Source organism: Saccopteryx leptura, chromosome 5, assembly GCF_036850995.1.
Source record: "Saccopteryx leptura isolate mSacLep1 chromosome 5, mSacLep1_pri_phased_curated, whole genome shotgun sequence".
Lineage (NCBI taxonomy): Eukaryota > Metazoa > Chordata > Mammalia > Chiroptera > Emballonuridae > Saccopteryx > Saccopteryx leptura.
Genome location: NC_089507.1, coordinates 219758158 through 219778523, shown reverse-complemented (window position 1 = coordinate 219778523; position 20366 = coordinate 219758158). Strand labels below are relative to the sequence as shown.

Genomic DNA, 20366 nt, shown 5'->3' with positions numbered 1-20366 from the left:
CCCACACTCGCCACATCCGTCCCCTCGTGCAGCGCGCACACACAGACACAGCAGACACGTTCCCCATAGCACACAGACACCTCTCACAGAGAGCCCAGCCAGGCCGGGGCGGGCACTGTGCAGGGGACATCGGTAAAGTGCCAAGGCCTGGCTGACCACGGCCTCCCCCTGAGAACTCAGGGCAGGGGCCTCACGGGAGCAGGAAGCTGCTCTGGGGACCTCACCGGGGCACCTGGCCTGTAGCCCAGTCCTCCTTGGAGCCCTGGGAGCTCCTGTGCTGAGTGGGGGGCGGGCCGGGGTGGGGGGGCACGGCCGGAGGAGCTTGGGGTAGGGAGGAAGGAAGTGGGGGGGTTGGGACAGGGCGCACAGGGTGGGGGCACGTGCAGAGGGCCCTGGAGTGGAGGGTAGCAGGGAGCAGGGGCAGCAGCGTGGAGTGGCCGCAGCCCTCAGAGGCCAGCTCTGTCCTGCGTGTGTGCAGCTGCGAGGTCACCATGCGGAGAACAAACACACAGCCACCGCGCCCAGCCCCTCCCACACCTCTGGGCCCAGCCGCACCGGGCGGGCGCCCCCAAACGGCCCCGAGACCCTGAGATGCTCAGCCACCAGCCTGCCTGCTGTCTTGGGCGAGGGGCAGAGGGGGCAGTGCTGGGCAGGGCGCCCCCTAGGCCCCCTGGGGCCACTTCCCACAGCACCAGAGCAGCTCCGAGCCACCGTCCACTGAGCTCTCACGGGGACAGAACCCGCACTCAGTACCCTCGGTCTGCAGACAGGAAACCAGGGCCAGCAAGGTGAGGCCAGGGGGCCCCTGCTGCCCGGGCTGCGCCCCAGGGTGACCAGACCAGCGGTCAGCTCCCTCCCGCTCGCCCCCACCCCAGCGCCCTTCCCCGCGTCCCAGGCCCCGCTTCTCCTTGTTAACTGGCCAGAGGCCCGGGCCACGCGGTATTCCGGGGAAACAATCCCATCTCTATGTGGGCTCAGACCTGACCCGTTTTGCCACTTTCTGCGCGATGGCAGAACCCGTCGGACGGCTTTGGGCCGTCTCTGCCTCCTTTCCGCTCCCGGCAAGGAGGGCCTGGAACCTGCTGAGCCGGTTTGGCCAAAATTGTGTCTCTGCTGCCTGTGCGAGTTCACACACTGCTCCTCCTCGCTGGCTCGCAGGCGGGATGGTCCGCAGAGGTCAGCACCGGCGAGGGGCCCTGTGAGTACCTGGGGCTCCCCCGTCGGAGGCCGGGGAGGGGCCGGCGTCGCTGTGCAGGTGCTCGCTGCCCTCGCGAGGTGCCCAGGCCCCTGCTCGGCTGGGCTGGCGGAGGGTAAGGCAGACGGGCGGGAGGCGGGGTGGCCAGGCTGGAGAGAGGGGCACCCTCACCTGCTCTGGGGCACCCGGTCCAGGGAGCTGAGGTGCAGAGGGGCCCAGCGGGTCTCCCAGGCAGGGGCTGGGTGCAGAGGCGAGGCTGGGGGTGAGGGTTGGGGACACCAGGAACGGGCCGCTGGCCGGAGGCACACCATCCTGGACCTGCCCAGCAGCTGGGCCCTCATGGGGCACAGGGTGCAGCCTCAGGGGCGGGGGGGAGGGGAGGCATGCACGGTGCATGGTCCACGGCTCAGTGTTGGCACTGTGGGGTGTGGAGGCAGCCCTCGGCGTGGTGTCTCTGGGGAGGCGGTGACACATGGCTCGCGGGGGACACATGGCTCGCGGGGGACACATGGCTTGCGGGGGACACCGGTCCAGCTCAGCCCCCCCAGCCAGTCCCCTCAGGGATGCAGCGGAAACCCACCCTCTGGAAGTCGATGTGCAAGGCCCACGGTTCCCTGAGCCACAGAGCAGCCTCAGCCCAGCCGGGAGCACCCCCGCCCTGCTCCTCTGTACATGTGGGCACACGCATGTAGGGTGCAGAGCTATGTGTGCACGTGTGCATGCATGCACATGCGTGTGCAGCTCTTCCTGGGCCTGGGCAGTGCTGTGTGTGTGGCAGGGGAGGTGACTTGAATGTAGCACGTGTGTGCACATCACTCGTGCACTGGGGGTGCGCGCTAACGTGTGTTAGTATGTTGTCAGGATCCTGCTGCGTCCATATGTGAGTGTGGGCATCACATGTGTGCACGTGTGTCGTGGTTCTGTTTGTCTGGCGGATGTTAGAAACCTCCCCGGCAGTGACACATCTCTGGACGTGACCTGCCGCCCTGAACTTGCCCGGGAGGTCACTAGGAAGCCTCATTTCTGCCCTGGCTGTGCCTCTTGTGAGCTGGTGACCATGACAGGTGACATCACCGGAAGATTCAGCTTCCTCATCTATAAACAGGGTTGCCACGGCCACCCCATGGGGGAGCGTGAGACCCAGTGAGTCACTGCACGGGAAGAGCCAGCAGGTGCCTGGCATGTGGGGGCTCCCAGGCTCGCCCCTGACCACCTGTGGGTCAAATGGCCGCTGCCGCACCCACCCCGTTTGGGGAGTCCCGATAGCCTCCAACAGGTGTCAGAGGCCCTCCCTGTCCGCCTCCTGTAGCAGGGGGCGGGGCTCTCCACCTCTGCCGGCTTTCAGGACAAGGACACTGAGGCTGGGCCGGGTGACTGACCGGCCATCACCTCAGAGGTGCTCACAACGGGTGGACAGAGGCACTGAGGCTGGAATCTGTGGGGTGGGCTAGTGAGCCCCTTTTCAGAAGGCCGTGCGTGTGCTGAGCCTGGGCGCACAGTAGGCGCTCTGTAAACTCTCCTGCGACGAATGTTCCGTGGGCTCTGGTGGTGTGCCCGCCCACACGGGTCCGGCGGGAGGTGGGGGAGGCAGGTCTGGGCGCAGACAGCGTGTCAGGGGAGCTCTCCACACCCGGTTCCCACAGAGCAGCGTCGGGGTCGTCCAGGCACCCCTGCAAACGCGTAGAGCCTGGTGCCACACTGGCACAGTGGGCGCTACGGAAACAGCAGCCACTGCTGCGGTTACTGTGGCAGCAGCATGCTATTTAGTAGGTAGGCGGACAGACAGACAGACAGACCGATGGCAGAGAAGGAGCAGAGTTGCGGTCTGGCACCAAGGGTCTGCCAGAGCAGGCTTGCCCCGACCAGGGGAGGTGGCAAGGGGGTGAGGAGCCCAGTGGCCCCAGCTGGCCCAGGAGCAGGGCAAGAAGCCACACCCCTGAGGCTCTGTTGCTCAACCAGACCTTCCTTGCCTGCCTGGTCCAGACGGGGGGGGGGGGGGGCCCACAGCTGGGGCCTCGGTGTCCCCCCCCCCGTGTGGACCACGGTGACATCATTGGGAACAGTGCTAGCCTCTTGCTCAGACTGAGAGCCCACACGGGCCTCTCCCGGGCCCATGGCACCACGGGTTCCCTCAGGCGCCTCCTTTATGGGCGTGGGCCCAGCCCACAAGCCACGGCCAGGCCACCGCGGGCACTGGAGAGGAGAGCTGCCTGTCGGGCGGGTCTGGGTAGAATTTCAGGCGCTGCGGCTCGGCCCCTCCTCGGTCCTCCTCCCCGGCCCTCCTCCCCGGCCCTCCTCCTCGGCCCTCCTCCCCGGCCCTCCTCCCCGGCCCCTCCTCGGCCCTCCTCCCCGGTCCTCCTCCCCGGCCCTCCTCCCCGGCCCCTCCTCGGCCCTCCTCCCCGGTCCTCCTCCCCGGCCCTCCTCCCCGGCCCTCCTCCTCGGCCCTCCTCCTCGGCCCTCCTCCCCGGCCCTCCTCCTCGGCCCTCCTCCTCGGCCCTCCTCCTCCTCCTCGGCCCTCCTCCCCGGCCCTCCTCCTCCCCGGCCCTCCCCCTCCCCGGCCCTCCTCCCCGGCCCTCCTCCCCGGCCCTCCTCCCTGGCCCTCCTCCCTGGCCCTCCTCCCCGGCCCTCCTCCTCCCCGGCCCTCCTCCCCGGCCCCCCTCCCCGGCCCTCCTCCCCGGCCCTCCTCCCCGGCCCCCCTCCCCGGCCCTCCTCCTCCCCGGCCCCCCTCCCCGGCCCTCCTCCTCCCCGGCCCTCCTCCCCGGCCCTCCTCCTCCCCGGCCCTCCTCCCCGGCCCTCCTCCTCCCCGGCCCTCCTCCCCGGCCCTCCTCCTCCCCGGCCCTCCTCCCCGGCCCTCCTCCTCCCCGGCCCTCCTCCTCGGCCCTCCTCCTCCTCGGCCCTCCTCCTCGGCCCTCCTCCCCGGCCCTCCTCCCCGGCCCTCCTCCTCCCCGGCCCTCCTCCTCGGCCCTCCTCCTCCTCGGCCCTCCTCCTCGGCCCTCCTCCTCCCCGGCCCCCCTCCCCGGCCCCCCTCCTCGGCCCTCCTCCTCGGCCCTCCTCCTCCCCGGCCCTCCTCCTCCTCGGCCCTCCTCCTCGGCCCTCCTCCTCCCCGGCCCCCCTCCCCGGCCCCCCTCCTCGGCCCTCCTCCTCGGCCCTCCTCCTCCCCGGCCCTCCTCCTCCTCGGCCCTCCTCCTCGGCCCTCCTCCTCCCCGGCCCCCCTCCCCGGCCCCCCTCCTCGGCCCTCCTCCTCGGCCCTCCTCCTCCCCGGCCCTCCTCCTCCTCGGCCCTCCTCCTCGGCCCTCCTCCTCCCCGGCCCTCCTCCCCGGCCCTCCTCCTCGGCCCTCCTCCTCCTCGGCCCTCCTCCTCCTCGGCCCTCCTCCCCGGCCCTCCTCCTCGGCCCTCCTCCCCGGCCCTCCTCCCCGGCCCTCCTCCTCGGCCCTCCTCCCCGGCCCTCCTCCCCGGCCCTCCTCCCCGGCCCTCCTCCTCGGCCCTCCTCCCCGGCGCTCCTCCCCGGCCCTCCTCCCCGGCCCTCCTCCCTGGCCCTCCTCCCCGGCCCCCCTCCCCGGCCCCCTCCTCCCCGGCCCTCCTCCCCGGCCCTCCTCCCCGGCCCTCCTCCTCGGCCCTCCTCCCTGGCCCTCCTCCCCGGCCCCCCTCCCCGGCCCCCTCCTCCCCGGCCCTCCTCCCCGGCCCTCCTCCTCCTCGGCCCTCCTCCTCCCTGGCCCTCCTCCTCCCCGGCCCTCCTCCTCCCCGGCCCTCCTCCTCCCCGGCCCTCCTCCTCGGCCCTCCTCCCCGGCGCTCCTCCCTGGCCCTCCTCCCCGGCCCCCCTCCCCGGCCCCCTCCTCCCCGGCCCTCCTCCCCGGCCCTCCTCCTCCTCGGCCCTCCTCCTCGGCCCTCCTCCTCCTCGGCCCTCCTCCTCGGCCCTCCTCCTCCCCGGCCCCCCTCCCCGGCCCTCCTCCTCGGCCCTCCTCCTCGGCCCTCCTCCCCGGCCCTCCTCCCCGGCCCTCCTCCCCGGCCCTCCTCCCCGGCCCTCCTCCTCGGCCCTCCTCCCCGGCCCTCCTCCTCGGCCCTCCTCGCTGCCGGCTGGCCAGCAGAGGCCTGAGCCCATGGAGGCCCCAGTCTGAAGTCTGACCTTCCGGGGCCCCAGGACAGTCAGCACTGCAGGACCACCGGGACGCATCCTACTCCATGCAAGGCTGCGTCCACAGCCCACTGGGCAGCCGGGAAGGGTGACGTGTTCTCTTTGGGCCTCAGTTTCCCCGTGTGGAGAGGGGGTTCCTACCGTGTGGTCAGGGTTAGCCAGACCGCCGCGGTAGTAACAATGTGGACGGCACCCAGGAAATGGGCCGGATGGCCACTTACGCCCTGTCCACTCAAGCCCCAGCCTCCCCCAGCCTCCAGAACTCAGCACCCTGCCTCCCTCAAGACGGGGACCCTGCCCAGCCCCCCGCACTTCCAGAGCCCTCACCACCTCACGCTCAGCCACAGTCGGGCACCCCACCCCCACCCCGGTGCTCAGAGATGTCCCACAGCCCAGGCGGGTCTGATAAACAAGTTTGGGGAGCCCCATCTTCCCGCCCCTCCACCCTCCACCACACCCCCGCTGCCCTGCCCAGCCGGCTCCTCAGACCCTGCAGGGCACGATGGGACCCCGACCTGCCCTCCACGTCCAGAAGTCCAGGCTCCTCGGTACTCCGACGCTCAACCGGCTGAGCGCCAGGCTGTTTCCGGACAGGCGGCTCCAGCCCCATGCTCACCACCCATGGCTTTTCTTGGGGTCACGAGGCCTGCTCCCCTCAGGCAGAGCGGCCATTACCCCCACCCCTGGGCACCTGCCAGCCCCACTGTCGAGAGCCCGGAGCCTCCTGCATCCGAGGTGCTCAGCGGGCTGGCTTTCGGGGGTCTGCTCCGATCTTCCGTGTCACACAGTAGTGGCAGCAGGGGCTGGGTCTGGGGTCCGTCATTTCTCTGGCCACAGATACACAGCCGCTGGCATGTGAGGGTTTCCAGTTTGGGGGCTGCTGCAAAGGACGTCTTCAGGGCAACCTGTGGAAGGCCAGTGAGACCCTGTCCCCTTTGGTGGCCATGACGAGATGTCAGGCACAACCTTGTGCGATGGGCCGGGGGGGGGGGGGGTTCTGAGCAGAGGTCTCCAGGGCCTGCAGCATGCCACACAGCGTGTGTCCTGGGGGCAGGCAGAGGCGGGGAGCCAGGTGCAGCAGCCCCAGAGATGCGCCAGGGTCCCACGGCAGCGGTGGTCCCGTGGGGGCGTGGGCCTGGTGGGCGTGGCAGAAAAGGAGAGCTGGGATTCTGGGCGGTGAGTAGAAGTCCAGCCAACAGCGGCTCCTGAGGGGTCCGTGCGGGAGGCCAGCAGGAGAGGGCTCAGGAGTTACAGGAGACTGGCCGTCGGTTTGCTGGGGTCCAGCGGTGCCCCGTGGTCTCCTCGGGCTAAGGACCAGGAGGGGCTGCCCCCGCTGGACTGGAGGCCAGACACAGAATGAAAGAGGGTTGGGGTCTGGACCCAGGCGGGCAGGACGGGACTCACTCCATTCATTGTGAGACTCAGGGCTCCAGAGAACTGGCGGCAGCAGACCTCACCCCTGCAGCAGCGGTGCAGGGGGCTTGGGGCGGCCTCAGGAAATGCGGACCCAGGGTCAAAGTTAGCACCCCGAGTCCTCAGACCCGAGGTGGGCATGGGGCGTGCCGGGCCTCAGCACCCCTGACGCACACACATCCACACAGAACACGTGCACGCACACCCAGCACACAAAACACGTGCACGCATGCACACACACAGAACACGTGCACACACACACATACACACAGAACACGTGCACGCAGGCACATACACACAGAACACGCGCACGCACACCCAGCACACAGAACACGTGCACGGACGCACATACACAGAACACGTGCACGCACACACATACACACAGAACACGTGCACGCATACACATACACACAGAACACGTGCACGAACACGCATACACACAGAACACGTGCACGCACACGCACACACAGAGAACACGTGCACGCACGCACACACACACAGAACACGTGCACGCACGTACATACACACAGAACACGTGTGCGCACACCCAGCACACAGAACATGTGCACGCATGCACACACACACAGAACACGTGCACACACACCCAGCACACAGAACACGTGCACGCACACACACACAGAACACGTGCACGCACACACATACACACAGAACACGTGCACGCACGCACATACACACAGAACACGTGCACGCACGCACACACACAGAACACGTGCACGCACACACATACACACAGAACACGTGCACGCACGCACACACACAGAACACGTGCACGCACACACACACACACAGAACACGTGCACGCACACCCATACACACAGAACACGTGCACACACACACATGCACACAGAACATGTGCACGCACACCCATACACACAGAACACACGCACGCACGCACGCACACACAGAACACGTGCACACATGCACATACACACAGAACACGTGCACGCACGCACATACACACAGAACACGTGCATGCATGCACACACACAGAGAACACGTGCACGCACACCCAGCACACAGAACACGTGCACACACGCACATACACACAGAACACGTGCACGCACACACATGCACACAGAACACGTGCATGCACACCCAGCACACTGCCAGCCTGAGTGAGTGCCCCCCCTCCCCTGCACTGAGGCCTGAGCCCTGGGGGCCCGGGGGGCCCAGCAGCCAGCAGCGCCCCGACCCCTCACAGAAGGAACTGGAAGAGAGACTTCTGCAGAAGGGCTCTGCATGTTGCAACCAGCTAATGGGTTCACAGAGCAGGTCATGGGCGCCCCAAGCCACTGCCAGCCCGGCCCAGCGGAGGCTCCTGACCGGTGGCCCAGCCTCTCGCAGGCCTGGGGCCAGTCTGCAACCGCAGACTGCAGATGGGGGGGTAGGAGCTGGGAAAGAGGGGGACCTGCTTTGCGGTGAGGCCAGAATTAGGTGGTGGCGATGAAGTGGACAGGCCCCATCCCCTCTGTCCACTCCAAGTTCCCCTAGAGAATGCACGCTGAGAGCAGGACAGTGAAGGTGACCCCACTGGGTCCTCAGTGCGGACATGACCCAGTAGGGCTAGTGTGGGGTGGCCCACAGGACAGGACATCCCCACCAACACCCACAGGGCCAGCGCTCATCTCCTCTCCGGACAGTGGCCTGTGACCAGAGCCTGCAGCCCCCCAGGCCCCTTCTCAAGCCAATGCACCCCCTCTCCCCCCTTCCTGCTCCACAGGCTGGAAGCAGAGGGACGGTAGGATTGGGGTCCATCCTGCACCCCGAGCGGAGGACCTGGGCCAAGGCCATGGAGAGCTTCATGGAATCCCTAAACAGACTGAGGGACCTCCACGAGAAGGAGGTCCTGGGTGCGTGGCGTGGGGCAGGGCCTGGGAGTGGGGGGTGGCTGTGGAGAGGGACAGGAGGTGCCCGGGCTCTGGGTGCATGGCGTGGGGCAGGGCATGGGGGGGTGGCTGAGGAGAGGGACAGGAGGTGCCCCGGGCTCTGGGTGCGTGGCGTGGGGCAGAGCATGGGGGTGGCTGTGGAGAGGGACAGGAGGTGCCCCGGGCTCTGGGTGCATGGCGTGGGGCAGGGCATGGGAGTGGGGGTGGCTGTGGAGAGGGACAGGAGGTGCCCCGGGCTCTGGGTGCGTGGTGTGGGGCAGGGCATGGGAGTGGGGGTGGCTGTGGAGAGGGACAGGAGGTGCCCCGGGCTCTGGGTGCGTGGTGTGGGGCAGGGCATGGGAGTGGGGGTGGCTGTGGAGAGGGACAGGAGGTGCCCGGGCTCTGGGTGCGTGGCGTGGGGCAGGGCATGGGGGTGGGGGGTGGCTGAGGAGAGAGACAGGAGGTGCCCGGGCTCTGGGTGGGTGGTGTGGGGCAGGGCATGGGAGTGGGGGTGGCTGTGGAGAGGGACAGGAGGTGCCCCGGGCTCTGGGTGCGTGGTGTGGGGCAGGGCATGGGAGTGGGGGTGGCTGTGGAGAGGGACAGGAGGTGCCCGGGCTCTGGGTGCGTGGCGTGGGGCAGGGCATGGGAGTGGGGGGTGCTGTGGAGAGGGACAGGAGGTGCCCCGGGCTCTGGGTGCGTGGCATGGGGCATGGGAGTGGGGGGTGGCTGTGGAGAGGGACAGGGGGTGCCCCGGGCTCTGGGTGCGTGGTGTGGGGCAGGGCATGGGGGTGGGGGGTGGCTGTGGAGAGGGACAGGAGGTGCCCTGGGCTCTGGGTGTGTGGTGTGGGGCAGGGCATGGGAGTGGGGGGTGGCTGTGGAGAGGGACAGGAGGTGCCCGGGCTCTGGGTGGGTGGTGTGGGGCAGGGCATGGGAATGGGGGGTGCTGTGGAGAGGGACAGGAGGTGCCCCGGGCTCTGGGTGCGTGGCATGGGGCATGGGAGTGGAGGGTGGCTGTGGAGAGGGACAGGGGGTGCCCCGGGCTCTGGGTGCGTGGCGTGGGGCAGGGCATGGGGGTGGGGGGTGCTGTGGAGAGGGACAGGAGGTGCCCCGGGCTCTGGGTGCGTGGCATGGGGCATGGGAGTGGGGGGTGCTGTGGAGAGGGACAGGGGGTGCCCCGGGCTCTGGGTGCGTGGTTTGGGGCAGGGCATGGGAGTGGGGGTGGCTGTGGAGAGGGACAGGAGGTGCCCCGGGTTCTGGGTGCATGGTGTGGGGCAGGGCATGGGGGGTGGGGTGGCTGTGGAGAGGGACAGGAGGTGCCCCGGGTTCTGGGTGCGTGGTGTGGGGCAGGGCATGGGAGTGGGGGTGGCTGTGGAGAGGGACAGGAGGTGCCCCGGGTTCTGGGTGCGTGGTGTGGGGCAGGGCATGGGGGGTGGGGTGGCTGAGGAGAGGGACAGGAGGTGCCCCGGGCTCTGGGTGCGTGGTGTGGGGCAGGGCATGGGAGTGGGGGTGGCTGTGGAGAGGGACAGGAGGTGCCCGGGCTCTGGGTGCGTGGTGTGGGGCATGGGAGTGGGGGGTGGCTGTGGAGAGGGACAGGGGGTGCCCCGGGCTCTGGGTGCGTGGCGTGGGGCATGGGAGTGGGGGGTGGCTGTGGAGAGGGACAGGAGGTGCCCCGGGTTCTGGGTGCGTGGTGTGGGGCAGGGCATGGGGGGTGGGGTGGCTGAGGAGAGGGACAGGAGGTGCCCCGGGCTCTGGGTGCGTGGTGTGGGGCAGGGCATGGGGGTGGGGGTGGCTGTGGAGAGGGACAGGAGGTTCCCCGGGCTCTGGGTGCGTGGTGTGGGGCAGGGCATGGGAGTGGGGGTGGCTGTGGAGAGGGACAGGAGGTGCCCGGGCTCTGGGTGCATGGTGTGGGGCAGGGCATGGGAGTGGGGGTGGCTGTGGAGAGGGACAGGAGGTGCCCGGGCTCTGGGTGCGTGGTGTGGGGCATGGGAGTGGGGGTGGCTGTGGAGAGGGACAGGGGGTGCCCCGGGCTCTGGGTGCGTGGCGTGGGGCATGGGAGTGGGGGGTGGCTGTGGAGAGGGACAGGAGGTGCCCGGGCTCTGGGTGCGTGGCGTGGGGCAGGGCATGGGAATGGGGGGTGCTGTGGAGAGGGACAGGAGGTGCCCCGGGCTCTGGGTGCGTGGCGTGAGGCAGGGCATGGGGGGAGGGTTTGGCTGTGGAGAGGGACAGGAGGTGCCCCGGGCTCTGCTGCATGGTCTGACCCTCCGCCCGTCCTCCACCCCCCCAGGCCTGCAGAACAAGCTTCTAGAACTGAACTCGGAGCGGTGCCGGTGAGTCAGGACGGCCTGGCCTGGTGGGAGCAGGTGTGAAGGACGGTGGCTGGCCGGCCGCTCCCTCTGTTCTCCCGAATGCCAGGGTGCCCCCTCCCCCCTCGGATGCATGGGGGGCAGAGCAGAACCCTCACCCGGGCTCATCCTCCCACAGGGATGCCCAGAGGGTGGAGGAGCTCTGTGCCAAGAACCACCAGCTCAGGGAGCAGCAGAGGGCTCTGAAGGACAACGTCCGGGTGCTGGAGAACCGGTGAGCCCAGGAGACGGCCACCTGCTGCCGAGCTCACGGTGGGGGTGGGGCAGCAGCTCCAGGGACGAGCTGACACTGGACAGCCCCACCCCCGCCCCCTGCACTGCAGGACTTCTCAGAGCCTTAAGTCAACTGCATTTCCCAGGGTCCTCTGCAGCCTCAGTGGGTAGGAGATGGGGCGGGGCTCCCACAGTTTGGGAGAGGCGAGGGTACATCCCGGGAGGGTCTCTGCCCCTCTGTGGACCTCAGCCTCCCTCCTCAAAGCGGACCCTTGCCTCCCCCACCCCCGCAGGCTGCGGGCCGGCCTGTGTGACCGCTGCACCGTCACCCAGGAGCTGGCCAGGAAGAAGCAGCAGGAGTTTGAGAGCTCCCTCCTCCAGAACTTACAACATGTCTTCATCCTCAGTGAGCCCCACCCTGCTGCCCCTTCCTGTGGGGGCCAGTGACCTCCCCAGGGCCTTCGCGGCCTGACACGGGGTCACGGGGAGAGGGGAGAAAGCAGCCCTTCTGTCGGTGGGCACCCCACACCCCAATGTACAAATGTACAATTTACAAATCCCCCTGTTGGCCTCAGCACGTCCCTCATCTGTCTGTGCCCTGGGCTGGGATGTCCCTGTCCTCTTAGGGCCTCAACAGCTTCCTCCCTGCAATGAGGAGAAGCCCCCTGAAGCCCCCTTTTCCTTTGGGGGGGGTGCCCCAGGGAAAGCTCCTGGGAGGAGGGTCCCCACCCCTTTCCACAGCCTCAAGACTGACACTGCACACTCTGTCACATCCAACCACCCATTTGGGACAACAGGCGTTCATGGGGGCACCTGCCCTGTGCCAGGCCCGACCTGGGGGGGCCAGCACAAAGCAGGAGGCTTGTCCCGGGGGCTGTGAGGACCCCTCTGCCGTCTGTTTGTGGACCCCCTCCTCCAGCCCCACGCTAATCAGTGCCTTCTGCAGCCAACGAGATGACCCGGCTGCAGGAGGAGAATGAGTCCCTGAAGGAGGAGGTGACGAGACTGCGGGGCCTGGGGTGAGTGGGGACGGCGTCCGGGACCTGAACACCCCGGTCCTGCACACTCTGCCCACGGCGGGCACCTGGCACGTGCCCGTGGGGCACCAGGGGGGTGAGCACGGGGACCCAGGACCCCGTGGGGGACTGGCCCAGGCCTGGGGCGGGGATATCCCAGGCCATGCACCACGTGGCTGGTTCCCAGCCTTGGGTAATGAGTACAGGTGTCCTGTGAGCAGACAGGAGCCCAGTGGACCCCCGAGAAACAGGGCTGAGTCCTCAGCGCCCACTTAGGGGACCCCCCCAGGGATGCTGGTATTTGCGAGGAGCGGGGAGGACTGCTCAGCCCCTCCAGTGTGAGCCCTGGTGGTGGGGTCTCGGGCGGTGTCCAAAGAGCTCTTTCGAGATCACCTGGGTGGCTCACCCCCCAGAAGGGCACCCACCCTGGCCTTTCTGATCGTCTCTTGGGGGCACTGCCCTCGCCCCTCCCCTCGGGAGACAGGCCCAGACCCCAGGGCAGGGAAGGCGCCTTGGGCCCCGCCTCGCCCCCACTGCTCGCCTCCCCGGGTGCCCGGAAGGCCGTCACGGAGAAGCTCCCGGGAGGCTGCGAGGAGTCCGAGGACCACCCCCCAGGTGCGGGTCCCCGGGGAGCAGGTGCTGGGGGGGCGGCAGAGAAGAGGGGGCCAGACACCACAGGACGGAGGAGTCCTCCGGGCAAGGGGGCAGAGCCGCTGCCCAGCCTGTCCCATCCCCTGCTCTTCCTCCCGCAGAAAAGCTGGGGTACAGGACGTCTCCAGTGGCCAAACTCTCCCCAGGTGCCAACCTACCCGAGCCTCGGGCCCCGGACATGGTGAGGGCGGGGTCCCCGGTCGAGGCCGGTCCACTGTAGCCCCAGCCCCGCTGGTCCCCTGTCTGTCCTCTGTGAGGCCAGTCCACGGTAGCCCCAGCCCCGCTGGTCCCCTGTCTGTCCTCTGTGAGGCCGGTCCACTGTAGCCCCAGCCCCGCTGGTCCCTGTCTGTCCTCTGTGAGGCCGGTCCACTGTAGCCCCAGCACCGCTGGTCCCCTGTCTGTCCTCTGTGAGGCCGGTCCACTGTAGCCCCAGCACCGCTGGTCCCCTGTCTGTCCTCTGTGAGGCCGGTCCACTGTAGCCCCAGCACCGCTGGTCCCCTGTCTGTCCTCTGTGAGGCCAGTCCACTGTAGCCCCAGCACCGCTGGTCCCCTGTCTGTCCTCTGTGAGGCTGGTCCACTGTAGCCCCAGCCCCGCTGGTCCCCTGTCTGTCCTCTGTGAGGCCGGTCCACTGTAGCCCCAGCCCCGCTGGCCCCTGTCTGTCCTCTGTGAGGCCGGTCCACTGTAGCCCCAGCCCTGCTGGTCCCTGTCTGTCCTCTGTGAGGCCAGTCCACTGTAGCCCCAGCCCCGCTGGTCCCCCGTCTGTCCTCTGTGAGGCCAGTCCACTGTAGCCCCAGCCCCGCTGGTCCCCTGTCTGTCCTCTGTGAGGCCAGTCCACTGTAGCCCCAGCCCTGCTGGTCCCTGTCTGTCCTCTGTGAGGCCAGTCCACTGTAGCCCCAGCCCCGCTGGTCCCCTGTCTGTCCTCTGTGAGGCCGGTCCACTGTAGCCCCAGCCCCGCTGGTCCCCTGTCTGTCCTCTGTGAGGCCAGTCCACTGTAGCCCCAGCCCGGTGGTCCCCTGTCTGTCCTCTGTGAGGCCAGTCCACTGTAGCCCCAGCACCGCTGGCCCCTGTCTGTCCTCTGTGAGGCCGGTCCACGGTAGCCCCAGCCCCGCTGGTCCCCTGTCGGTCCTCTGTGCCGCACGGGGACCCCTGAGCTCCCCCTGACGCGGGCGCAGGCAAGGCTCAGAGTGGGGGCGTGACCTGCCCGAGGTCACACAGAGCGCGAGGGCTGACCGCCGTCCACTCTGTGCAGAGCCCGCAGCGAATCTCCAACCAGCTGCACGGGACCATCGCCGTGGTGCGGCCGGGGGCCTGGGTCTGCTCTGCTGACCGGGCCACCCCCAACGGGACGCCCCCTGCCGGGAGCAGCCCGCCCAGCCCGCCTCACGAGCTTGGCCTCCCCCTGAACAGGTGGGGTCCCCCCGCCCCCGCCCGCCCCCGCCACCACCAGATGTGGCCTCGGCTGCACATCCATCTCCCCTCGAGTCCCACGTTGGGGGGAAGGGTCCGGCAGCCCTCCCGTGACCCCCTGAGGGTCCTCCCAAGCTCCAGCCCTCCCGTGACCCCCTGAGGGTCCTCCCAAGCTCCAGCCCTCCCGTGACCCCCTGAGGGTCCTCCCGAGCTCCAGCCCTCCCGTGACCCCTTGAGGGTCCCCCCAAGCTCCAGCCGCCCCGTGACCCCTTGAGGGTCCCCCCGAGCTCCAGCCGCCCCGTGACCCCTTGAGGGTCCTCCCGAGCTCCAGCCCTCCCGTGACCCCCTGAGGGTCCTCCCGAGCTCCAGCCCTCCCGTGACCCCTTGAGGGTCCCCCCAAGCTCCAGCTGCCCCTGGGCTTCTCTCTCTCGGGCGCCCTGCCCTCGCAGTTCCCCCGGGAACCCCTCCTGAACAGCCAGGAGGGGGCAGGGGACAAGCGGGTAGGAGACGGGGCCGCACACCCTGGGTGAGGGCAAGCAGCTGACCCCCAGGACAGGGAGAGGCCTCAGACCCCAGGGTCCAGCTGACCACTGGCCAGGCCGCATGGCTTGGCCTCCAGTGCTGGGGACCAGGAAGCCACCATCTCCCCTCTCTGCCCTGCGGCCTGGGCAGCTCTTCTCCCCTCCCTGGGCCCTGGGTCCTCTCCTGTGAAGAGGGGGTGACCTGTGGGCCCCGGTCGTTGGTTTCTTCCTCTCCCGCCTTCTACAGCTTCCTGCGAGCCTCCCGGCCCCCCTCCCTGACCTACGAGTCCCTGAAGCACCCCCTCCAGGCCGACCCCCACCTGTCCCTGAAGCTCCGGAGCCCCCACAGAAGCCCGCGGGTCCCTGCCGCGGCCCCCGGCCGCCCCCGGCACCAAGGCCTGAAGGCTGGAGAGGAAGACGCCTGGGAGGAGCCCTTGGACCTGCTGGGCCTGCCGGGCGCCCTGGTGGACATGCGGGATCCGCGGCTGGAGGGGGCACTGAGCCTGCTCCTGGCCCAGCAGCTGCAGGCGCGGGGACAGGCGGGGGGTGCCAAGCGAAGGGGCCCCCCCAGACCGGGGGAGATGCTGCCTTCCCCTCCGGTCGGCTCGGACTCTGAGGGACCAGAGGGTGAGGCGGTCAGGGCGGCTCTGCCCGGGAGGCGGCACCCACGGCCCACAGGCCCAGGCAGCCCCAGGGGGAAGGAGGCCACAGCCACCCAGGACCACATTCCAGACAAGCCCCTGGACCTGTCAGAGCGGGGCCGGAGCAGGGACGCCCCCAAGCCCACGGGCCACCCGGGGCCGCTCAGCCCCCAGACGGCCCACACTCCCAGTCCTGAGCCACCCGGGGGAGCGGAGACACCTGCTCCGGCTGGACCTTGGGGGCGCAGCAACGACAGCCAGGGGGCCAGAGCACCAGAGGCGGAAGAGCCCCCCACTCCCGAGGTGAGGCCCAGCCCTGTCGGCCTCCGTGTCCCCAGGGAGAAAGCCTGGCTGCCCACCTCCCACCAGCAGGACACGGCCGCCCCTCCAGCGGCCGCCCCTCCAGCCGCCGCCCAGCCAGCGCCCCACGGCTGTGCCCATGGCTGGGTGGGGAGCCAGGCCGTCTCTTCAAAGGAACCCAAGTCACTTACAGAACTTGCCTTTCTCCCAGAACCCCCCACCTCCTCTCCTAGGGCCCCAGCCCAGCCTCCCGTCTCCGGGCAGGACAGGAGATGGGTCCAGAGAGAGGTCAAAACCGTCCCCACACCCACAGAGGCCTGATGCTGATATCCACCCAGGTGAGTGGGGCCACAGAAAGGGAGGGGAGTGCGGTGGTCAGCATCGGGTGGGGGTAACTGTCTCAGGGCCTGACGGGCCAAACCCCAGGGTCCGGGGCTCAGTCCCCCACAGGTAGACCTAGGAAGGAGTTAGGGTCAAGGCAGGCACATCTCTGACCACCGGCAGAGAAGGAAAGGGTCCTAGGAATGAGGGCCTAGGTGGGGGGCAGCAGGTGAGCTCCCCATTACATGGTGCCCAAGCCTGGGGGCATCGCAGCCGGCGGAAGACAGGGCCAGGGGTCGGCCCGAGGGCAGGCTGCTTGACCCTCTGGGCCTCAGTGTCCCCCTCTGCAGAGCTGCTGTCACTCGTCCTAGTCTGGCAGGTCCGTGAGACCCCCGCTTCCACGAGCCTCCCTGGCCACCAGCCCGGCCTGACCCACACCCTGTGTCCTGCAGAGCTCAGCAAGGTCGAGGGGCAGCGGCCAGCGCCAGACGAGCCGGATGAGCTGGACGCCTCGGACAGTGAGGTGGGTGGGCCCCAGGCTCAGGTGGGGCCCTCTGAACCAGGGCAGCCCCAGGCTTAGGGGGAGGGTCCCGGCCCTGACCGCACCCCGCACCCCTCAGGTGGGCCTGAGCCCCGAGGCAGAGGCCACACCAGGAGAGAGGCCCAGGTGTTTCTGCAGCAAGGAGCCCAGGCACAGCCCGCCGCAGAAGAGGAAGCGGACCTTGTCCTCTGACCTGTGGGACAAAGGTACATGGCCAGGGGCCGTGGGACGGGGGTGTTGCTGCAGCCCCAACGGCCCTACCCCACCTTTCTGGCCACCCGGGAAACGTGTCCTCAAACTGACCGGAACCCAGACCTCGGAGCTCTCCTGGGGCAGGCCCCGTAAGAGGGGGGCCCAGGGTTGGGCCTGGGTGATTCCTGACCCACTTCCTCCTGATGGCTAGCCCTGGCCTGTCCCTCCACCTGGAGGGATGGGGACTCCTGGCCCCTGCTGGCCCCTTTCAAAGAGGAGCGGGGGAGGGGGGAGTGCCGGCCAGGGAGGACGGGGTGTGTTCCCACCGGAGAAGTGGGGGTGCTCCAGTGTTTGCCGAGGGTGGCGCCTGTGGGCCCGACTCCTCCCAGCAGGGCAGCAGGATCAGGGGCCCCGGCCCGAGGGTATCAGGACACCCCCAACTTCCTGCTCCGGCCACAGAGGCAGCTCAGACCGGGCCTCCAAATGCCCGCCCAAGAGAGCCTCTGAATGCCTGAGCTAATCAGGGATACCGCCCAGGTGTTTGTCCAAGCAGGTCCGCTGCTGGGCGGGCTGGGCTGTGGCCACCACAATGCACCATTGTTGCCAGGAAGGTGACCGAGGCCTGTGTTTGCTCGGGCACCCCGTGGGGGAGGCCAGTGCACCTGTCTGGTTTTGAGGCACTTCCTGCTGAGCACTATTTGGAAACTGTGCGGCGGGCGTGGCCCACAGGGGTGTGCAGGTGTTTGCTCCACCCTGCCCTCTGAGCCGCTACCCCCCTAGCCTGTTCCTCCCACCTGGGCCGCCAGCGCAGGCAGGAGCTCCCCAGCAGACACCGGCAACCCTCATCCCAATGCCACACTGGTGGCCCCTGAGAACAGTGCCTCTGCCCAGTTTGTGGCCAGCACCGCTAATGTGCCAGACAAGGGCACCACATGGCTCAGCACCACGGGCAGCACCCTTCCAGCTTGTGCCTGTGGAGACAGCAGCCCCAGGTCACCACTGCCTCTGGGCCTCAAGAACCCTGCCTCCCATGATGGATCTTGTAGTCTTGTAGGTGGGGAAACTGAGGCACAGAGAGGTGAGGGAACTTGCCCAGGTCACAAAGTTGGTACGTGAGGTCAGGATTCCAACCTGGTTCTCACCCAGGTCTAATCCTGGTTCTGCATCAGAGACAGACCTGGGGCCCAGCACACTGGCAGGTCCTCCCTGCAACAGTCTCAGGGACCTGACGCCCTGGCCGGTGGGCCCTGCCTGAAGGCAGGCCCATGGAAGCACCCAGCCAAGAGTCTCAAGGATTCTGAGAGCATGTCCCAAAATGTGCCGGGCGCTCTCCAAAGCAGCGAGGGAGACTCCAGCGCTGGGTCAGCTTCAGGGTCACGCTCCAGGGGAGGGGCTCCAATCTCCCACCAAACCCCCAAGGGTTCACCGTCCAATCAGGTCACGGCGGCTCCAGTGCCCGTTGATGTCAGGACAAGTCCCCGCTGCCAGTGTGGGCTCTCAAATGCCCAGGCCCTCAAGCAAGGCCTTGGGAGAGACACCTGTCGTTTCATGGAAGGACACACACCACCACCGCCATGCATCTCAGCCTAACTTCAGCCCATTCCCCCCCACAGCCTCCAAGAAGCCGTCCTGAGGGAGAAGGACCCCCCAGGGGAGCCCTTGATGACAGCCGAGAGGCCCAGGACCTCAGGACCCCGAGAACAGCTGCTATTGCTGGGAGGAGACCTATCATGCTATGCCCAGGGCACCACGGCCTGCCCACCATCTGCCCAATGCCAGGACCGTCCACACCACCAGCCCAGCCTAGCTCAGGGGAAAGGGAACTGGGTCCTGGCCACATCGAGAGGTGCTGAGAAGGCCGAGAGGGAGTCCTTAGCCGGCCTTTCAAACCATTCCATCTCCACCTCTCCTGAGACTGACCTGCTGGACTCGCCACCCCTGCCCTCTCCATGGTACCTGCTCCCTCGTGGGGTGCAGGGGTTCCAAGGCACAGGAAGCAGGAATCCCCAAACCCCAGCCCAGCCCCACCCCTGTGCAGCACATGGACTGCCCTTACTGGGCAACGCCCCCAGCCCCCTCCCACCCTCCCAGACTCCAAGGGCATCCTGAACTCCAAGGGCCCCGGGCTCAGACCAGCCTTTTCAGGACCAGCACGGAGCTGCAAGCGGCGGCGGTCTTGAGCGCCCCCTTGTGGAACCCCGCAATCAGGCGCTGGGCTTTGAGGGCGCAGGAAGGCCAAGGACACACACACGGAGGGAAGGCTGGCCCGCGGGTGGGCAGGCCCATGGTGCAGCACCTTCACAGTGAGGGTCCCCCCCACCCGGGCGCTGGGAGAATAAAGGTGCAAAGAAGGATGGCGTGTGTGGCTACTGGGGTTGGGGACAGCTGGGCTGACCTCCGCCTGGGCAGGTGACTTAAAGGCCTCCAGGGTCAGAAAGATGGCTCCCTTACAGGAGGGCAGGAGCAAAAACGAGCAGAGCGTTTCAGGGAAAGGACTCCCTCTGGGGACATCCAGGAGACAGAATGGATAGTGTGCACAGTCCCCCCCACACACACATACACACAGCCCCTTCTCACTGGCACCCCAAGTCCCTGGCCCCACATCTGCCACTGACTGGTCACCTCGGCAGGGCAGCCCACCCAGGATCCCAGCTTCAGCATTCAGGTTATTGTGCCTCCTTGGCTGTCGTCACTGAGGCCTCCGGGAAAGGAGTTTAAACAGGCTCCTGGGCCCATCCCAGAGCCACCCGATCAGGGCTTGAGAAGCTCTGTGGGGCGATTTCCCTACACAGGAAGTTTGAGGACTGTCCCTTCCAGGACAAAGGCAGGACACGGGGCAATGACTGGACTGGGTGAGGCCTGGGGCAAACTGGGGTGCAGGCCTGGCACACGTGCACATGAAACCTCCCAGCTCAGGGTGGCTCTGAGTCTCCCCAAATCAAATAAAACAGGGCCTGTGTGCTCCATTCACACCCGACTTGCCGGTCTTGGTTGTGAAGGCTCAAGGGCAATGTGGAAGGGCACAGGGAAAGAGGGTAGACTGGGCACAGGCCAGCCTGCCTGTGCTGGCAAATGGTCACTAGGAGGGGACATGCCGAGCTGAAAGGTGGGCTAGCGGCCTGAAGGGGTGCGGGCCATGACTGTTCACACACCTGGTGACCAGAAACATGCCCCCCCACTGCCCCGCCTCCTCCACTCCGACGGGAGCTCTCGAGCCACCAGGCCCGTGTCAGGCAACAGCCAGCACATGCAGAAGAGCTCACTGAGCTACATAAACAGCAAATTGCCTGGCTTCCTGCAGGGGCAGACCAGCACTGGTGATGTCCCCTGCAGGCGACTTCATTCCGACAAAGCCTGAGGTTGAAATAGCTGTCCCCGCTGGAAGAATAAGTAAGCCCAGGGGGGGGGGGGGGAGCGGAGCTGCGGGGTTCCAGAGGGCAGCCCCTGAGCATGAAGCCACGGGCGCTAAAGTCAGGGGACCCAGGTACAGAAGAGGAACCGGAGGTCCAGGTCACTTGGCGGCTGAGGGCAGGACAGGGCTGCCCAAACCGCCTGCCATTCCAGACGCTTCTC

The 20366-nt window shown here is 68.1% G+C and overlaps 1 protein-coding gene across 2 annotated transcripts; it reads left to right on the top strand.

Moving 5' to 3' along the window:
• The first annotated feature begins 1022 nt into the window (after nt 1–1022).
• Nucleotides 1023–19746, top strand: RBBP8NL (RBBP8 N-terminal like). Of its 2 annotated transcripts, none has more exons than XM_066384337.1 (14): nt 1023–1198; nt 8482–8611; nt 10911–10953; nt 11108–11203; nt 11496–11608; nt 12149–12221; nt 12703–12833; nt 12971–13050; nt 14120–14277; nt 15046–15742; nt 15951–16077; nt 16513–16583; nt 16681–16807; nt 18407–19746. In XM_066384337.1, exons 2-14 carry the CDS (start codon nt 8551–8553, stop codon nt 18424–18426), a joined length of 1797 nt encoding a protein of 598 aa, XP_066240434.1. In that variant the 5' UTR covers nt 1023–1198; nt 8482–8550; the 3' UTR covers nt 18427–19746. The 2 variants fall into 2 exon arrangements, with proteins under 2 accessions (XP_066240434.1, XP_066240435.1); XM_066384338.1 differs by lacking the exon at nt 1023–1198 and adding an exon at nt 1292–1310.
• The last annotated feature ends 620 nt before the right edge of the window (nt 19747–20366 follow it).